This window comes from Zeus faber (genome assembly GCF_960531495.2).
Source record: "Zeus faber genome assembly, chromosome: 15".
Lineage (NCBI taxonomy): Eukaryota > Metazoa > Chordata > Actinopteri > Zeiformes > Zeidae > Zeus > Zeus faber.
Window position 1 is genome coordinate 21,320,345 of NC_137194.1, and position 6,509 is coordinate 21,326,853.

General features: G+C 48.4%; 1 protein-coding gene across 1 annotated transcript in view; it reads left to right on the forward strand.

The window, feature by feature from the left end:
* The window catches only part of fgd (faciogenital dysplasia), a 49,791-nt gene extending 44,300 nt beyond the window's left edge, over nucleotides 1-5,491 (forward strand). Inside the window, exons 16-19 of the mRNA XM_080014529.1 lie at nucleotides 969-1,070; nucleotides 1,209-1,340; nucleotides 2,341-2,481; nucleotides 3,803-5,491. Of these exons, the coding sequence (XP_079870655.1) occupies nucleotides 969-1,070; nucleotides 1,209-1,340; nucleotides 2,341-2,481; nucleotides 3,803-4,051 (624 nt within the window). The 3' untranslated portion in view covers nucleotides 4,052-5,491. The remainder of the gene's footprint in view (nucleotides 1-968; nucleotides 1,071-1,208; nucleotides 1,341-2,340; nucleotides 2,482-3,802) is intronic.
* The last annotated feature ends 1,018 nt before the right edge of the window (nucleotides 5,492-6,509 follow it).

The following is a 6,509-nucleotide window of genomic DNA, read 5'->3' on the forward strand; positions in this document are numbered from 1 at the left end:
GGCTGAACTGGAGGTGGCAGAGTTGAGGATGTTGAGATTTTCATTGGGAGTGACAAGGATGGACAGGATTAAGAACGAGTACATTAGAGGGACAGCTCAGGTTGGACAGTTTGGTGGAAAAGTGAGAGAGGCCAGATTGAGATGGTTGTTGAGATGTGTAGGAGAGATAGGAGTTACATTGGGAGAAGGATGCTGAGGATGGAGCTGCCGGACAAGAGGAAAAGAGGAAGGCCAAAGAGAAGGTTTATGGATGCGGTGAGGGAGGACACGCAGGCGGGTGGTGTAAGGTTCGAAGATGCGCAGAACAGAAGGTATTGGAGGCAGGTGATCCGCTGTGGCGACCCCTAATGTGAGCAGCTGAAGGCTGAAGATTATTATTGATGTTATTATCATCAATAATAAGAAAAATATGTATAAATTGTGGCGTATAATTGCATGAAAATATACTGTTAAAGTACAGTAGAACTTGTTAGATATGGCCTTTTCAACAAACCTCATGAGGTGACGCTTAATTATTTTGAATTAAAAGTCAATTATGTAGTACTCCACTGCTATGGTCCGAGACAGAACCTCTCACAGTGTAGCTTTAAAAAATAAATGAATATAAAATATGAAATGGCTGCTGAGCCGAAGCAGAAATGATCTTCTTATCTGCAGCTAGTATGGCCAGCTCCATCTGTTTCTTCATGGAAACATGGCAGGGACTTCGTATGGATTTCATACTTCCTCCCACAATACATCTGCATTACCAATTTGGATGACTGCTGGCCGCTCGATCCGATTTCAATTTTTAGTTGTTTCATTTTTGGCCGAAAGCAGTTGGAAGTTAATAAGATAATGGAAAAGAGGGAAAGAGAAGCGAGGGAGCCAGATATGCAGGAGCAGAAGCGATACCCCTAGAAGGTCGGCCCTTTCACCGCCATCGCCGAGGCGGCCCCTGACACACGACTCCTGTCTCGCTTTTCCAGAAAAGTTCCAGGAAAAAGGAGAAAGAGAAGCAGATGTGCAAAGGCTGCAACGAGAGCTTCAACTTCACCAAACGCAAACACCACTGCAAGTCCTGCGGAGCGGTGAGCACCAATGGAAATGGAGGAAGGGGGAGAGGGAGTCACTGTAGAAGTATGGGGGGACATCTTTTGAACAGTGGACCGCTGTGAAGATTGTTAACCCCATACCTTCCCACGCCCCTCTCATTTACCTCCTCACAGGCCATTTGCGCAAAGTGTTCCAAGACCCTGGACAACAAAACGAGCCGGGTGTGTCCGGAGTGCTTTGAGGCCAGCGTCAGTCTGGGGGGCTTCATCGGGTGCACTGAGCAGAAGAGGAAAGCTGCCTCCGAGGTGAGAATGTGTTGCACTGTGGTCCGTGTGTATTTCCCTGCTGCCGTCACTCGCACAGCGGGTCAGTTGGCAGCTCTAATTCGAGCTCGTCCAGTGGGAACTGCGATCTCAGTGTACCGGAAAGTCAATGTTATGTACCCAACGGCCTCAAAAAAGCGCGGCGTTGTCTGCCGGACGGTGTTTTATTTAAATTCCGCACGCAAACACATTGCCCGTATGTACACACACACACACACACACACATGCATAGTCATCCACATAGAGAAAGGATCAACAGGAACTAATCCTTATTTGATGACAAATATGATAATGAGATCTGAGCGAGGCTCTTTCATTTCTGCTGAGTCAACTGTCTGGCTGCTTGGTCTGTCTGTGTGTCTGTCTGTCCCAGCACAGACACGCAGTCTAATCCGGTTCAACTGAAAGGACTACCATATTTTTGTCCAAACACATGTAGGGTAACATTTACATGGAATGTAGCCGTCTTGAGTATTTGGCTATTGGCTGTGGTTAATTTTGTGCAACACACTTTCGTTCTGAAAACACTGTGTGCCGTACCGTTACTGACCACGCGGGGGCGCTGTTGATCACGACCGTGGCAGGCATCTCCCCGATGGGCATGAATGCCTGTCCGATGCACAAATCTCTCCGTGTCCTATATTGTCCTTATTTAAGGATGTTACATAAGCAGGTACGGTAGGGGGATGATTCTGTCTTTTGCTCATCACATTTTTTTTTAATCCCCAAATTGTGCCACGGATGGATAATTTTCAATCGGGTTCAAGATGTTGAGTTGACCACTTTGTGCCGTTGTCAGTTCAGTTTTCTCTTCACAGGAAAGTGCCGGCCAGTTTTTTTTCCAAATTCAATCACCCATAAAGTGTGTGTCAAATTCTATCGGTTTATGTGTGTGGCGTGTCTTGGCCATACTTGTTTTAGATACTGGATGTAGAGTGGTTTCACTGATGGTATACGCCCGCGCATCTTCCGCTGTCTCCAGAGACAGACCTCACTGACGGGGGAGAACTGCGTGTTGTGCAGCCACCTCCAGCTGCAGGAGAAGGGCAAGAGCTGGACCAAAATGTGGGCGGGCGTCACCAAGGCGGAACCACTGGTGCTTTACCTGCAGAGCAGTGGACAGGTAGGGCCGAAATGTCACCATACACTTTTAGAGCCACAGCCAACAATCTAAATAATACCTCCTGTTATTACTCCACGGTGTGAATCGAACATGGCCACTTGGCTCGCTCCGGCGTTCAATCTCCCCGAGTACGATTCTCCGTCTACGTTGAGGACGCAGACGTGGCCAAGTGTGCCCTCGCTCCGTTGGCTTCCTCTCTTTGGGGAGCCGGTCCCCCCTCCCCCGGCTGAATCACTGCTAATTTGCGTGTCAGATCTGTCCCGGGCCTGTGTGTACCAGGCGGTCCGTCCGTCCGTCTGTCTGTCTGTCTGTCCGTCTGTCTGCCTGTCGAATTGGGCCAGGAGGATTTACACGTCCTGAACCTGACCTCAGGTGCAGCTGCTCAACGCTGACGCTTTAATAGTAGGCGGCGACCACATGACGGGATCCGAGGTTTTAGCTCCTTGGTTCCTTTTTTTTAAAATGAGATGCATGTGCAGCCAACTCTGAAGACTTGAAGATGCGATCCCCCCCCCAACATACACACACACACACACACACACACACACACACCACACACACACACACACACACACACACACATCGGAATGGGCGTCGGAGGGGAGAGTCAAATCAGTAAAGCCTTTATCCGTGTCATTGCTGAGACCAATATCCCAATCCCGCTGGTGAAAGCTGCCGTTCTGTTCCAAAAGATTAGGATTAATAGACCAGGTGAGCATTTAACTCTGGGGAGAGAGAGAGAGAGAGAGAGGAGAAGGAGAGAAGAGAGGAGAGAGAGAGAGAGAGAGAGAGAGAGAGAGAGAGAGAGAGAGAGAGAGAGAGAGAGAGAGAGAGAGAGAGAGAGAGAGAGAGAGAGAGAGAGACTTTGACTTTTAAGATTCCTTTATTTGCAGTAAGTCATGTCACAGCAGCAGCAGCAACTTGATCACGAAGGAACCAAAAAGACAAATCAGAGAGAGAGAGAGACCACAGGAGAAATCACAGGTTAATAAGGAGGGAGTCATCCTGGACGGAGCACAGCACCTCCCCAACACCCCATACACCCCTGAAAGTGTCCAATTTGCCAGTCAGATTCAAAAACTCAAAGAGAGCGAGAGCGAGAGAGAAAGAGACCTAACACATACAGTATCGCCTTATTGCCTGAATTATATAAATATATACATATGTACAATATCATTTCAAAAGGCCGAGTGTTTTAACATCCTGTCTGCATCAGGTCGCCCGGGAGCAGTCCAGCAGATTACACTTCCATACTTCCTATGATCACCACGTCTTATTCCTCTTATTCCCCCCCCCCCCCCCCGTTTCCCTTCCTCCCCAGGACACGAAGGGCGCTCGGGCGGTGCCCCTGCCGGGGTTCGAGGTGAGCGCCGTGTCGCCGCTGGCGCCCGACAAGTCGGAGGTGAAGCACTCGTTCCGCCTGAGCCACAGTCAGCAGACGCTGCAGCTCGCCGCCCCGGACGCGGAGCTGCAGGCCAAGTGGGTGGAGGCGCTGTGCAGGGCGGCGCGCGGAGAGACGCCGTGCGACTCCCCCGCCGCCGCCCAGACGGAGCACAGGAAGAGCCAGTAGAACGGACTCTAACCCCACCCGCCTCCCCTCCCGGCCCCACCCTCCTCCCCCCGTCCTCCTCCCCCCTCTGGACAGAGCACACGTTACTTGAATTTACTTTACCTTGGCACTTTTTTTGGTTTGTTCGTCCGATTATGATTTTTTTTTTCTCTTCTTCTCTCCTTTGAGCGGACCACTTTTTGTATTCTTCTACCACTCCTGCCATCTTCTCGTGCCCGAACAGCGACTTCTCTTCCCCCGCCTCTCTCTGTTCTCGTGAACACACACATAAACAAAGACCCGCGCCACAGATCCACAGCCATCACTGTGTGTGTGTGTGTGTGTGTGTGTGTGTGCGTGTGTGTGCGTGTGCGTGTGTGCGTGTGTGCGTGCGCGCGTGTGCGTGTGCGTGCGCAGCAAACAAAAGGCTTCTGTGTTTGGTTTGTAATATAGCTGGAGAAGGCATTTATAAGATGGTTCCCGAACGTTTTCTTCTTCTTTTTTTTTTTATTGAAGTTCATTGTATATTATGCGACTGTTTTGTGAAGCATTAACTCCAATGTGTAATGTGTCATATTGTGTGTGTGTGTGTGTGTGTGTGTGTGTGTGTGTGTGCGTGCGCGCGCGTGTGTGCGTGCGTGCATACGCGTGGGAGAGAGCGAGAAAGGGGAACGCATGTGTTTTGCTCCTGTGTTTATTAAGTATTGAATGTTAGGTTGTTGTTTTTTTGTTGTTTTTTTTTTGTTTTTTTAAAGCGCGCGCCGCCTCTTCCACTCTCCGCATCCCTCCGTCGGGACACGGTGGCAGCTCAGTATTGTACAGTATATAAACTATAGCGTGACGTAAGGAAACAAAAAGCAAAAAAAAGATGTTTAACTTAAAGAAGATAAGATACAGAGATGTGTATGCTTGTGGCTGGCCACCTGATGCTCCCACTACCCCACTCCTAATATATCGATCTGCCCGTTGTTATCGACCCCCATTGTTACGCACGTACTCCTGATAACACCGCCCTCCCTTGATTATTTCATTTTTATTAGGTTCTGGGTTTCCGAGGCCTCTTGTTAGGAATCCCGTTCGAGCCATCCAGATTTGATGTCAATGGCTTTGCGATGTAGCCGCGCCTCATTTCCGAACCGGTAGCCCCATGCTCCCCGTCCCGAGACAAGCCGGATAAATCAGCCGTCGGCTGTTCTGTATGAGCGCTCCCTCCCTCCATCCCAGCACAAGCTTTTTCAGCCAATAAGTTCCGTGATGATTGGATCTCTTCTGTGTGCATGAAAACTCACTCATATTTATGTACCGCGCTTTCAGACCCTCGCCGTTTATTTTTTCCACCCCCTCCCCCGGTTCCAAAATGCATTCTTGTCGTACTGTAAATCAGCAGAGTCAGTATTGCCTGTTTTTAACCTGGATTGTGCACAGTGGAAAAAGCAACAGTTGAACCATATCATCAATAAATCGGACGCGGGGCTCATCAGCACCGCGCTGTCTCAGAAGATAGTTTGTGGTTGCGTGAGTCTCTCCCTCTCTCTCTCACTCTCTCGCGCTCTCGAAGACGATGTACACACACACACACACACACACACACACACACAACTTGACTCAGATCTTCTGTTGGTATGGCTTTCCAAAATGCCAAATTACAGATTGTGTTTTTATGGTTTGGCGCTGGAGGAGCGAGGAAGGCAAATGGCGGTGTAGAAATGGAGGATGAAAAGAAACAACGTTGTTGTGACGTCTCGGGAGGGGGACGTGGTAAGAACTTGTGTGTCAGATGAGAGGTAAGTCTCATGTCAGACTGGCTCAACGTGCCCATAACCTTGAAAAGAACCGGGGTTACCATGGCAATGCCGCAAGGTCCTCCTGCTGTGCACACTACTTTGGAGACATGATGCAGACAAAATGATCAAGTAAATATGCGGGGGTTCGACTCAAATACGGCTTTGTCTCAATTTATCCAGTCAATTTAGATGTTCTCTCTCTCTCTCACTATATTTATGTGTATCTATTATCCATATTTCCCAGTTTCCCTCTGAGGATAAATGAGGTGTCTATGGCTACAGGTGTTGTATAGATACATTACTCAGCTTTCTAAGCTTAAATATTAAAAATAATATTACAAATATTAAGACCAGAATTCAGTTTGAGGTCTGGTGTGTGTGTGTGTGTGTGTGTGTGTGTGTGTGTGTGTGTGTGTGTGTGTGTGTGTGTGTGTGTGTGTGTGTGTGTGTGTGTGTGTGTGTGTGTGTGTGTGTGTGTGTGTGTGTGTGTGTGTGTATATCTATATATAAGGTGTCATTCCACTTTATTACACATAACGTCATTTATGGAAATATATGTTTTGATTTCTTTGCATGCGTGAATCACTTGCCTTGTTACCGACATCTGGTGAACATTTCACATCAATAGCCCCATTGGAAATATATTTACTGAGAAAAATGTTGACGCGTTCAATACTTATTTCCCCTGCTGTATG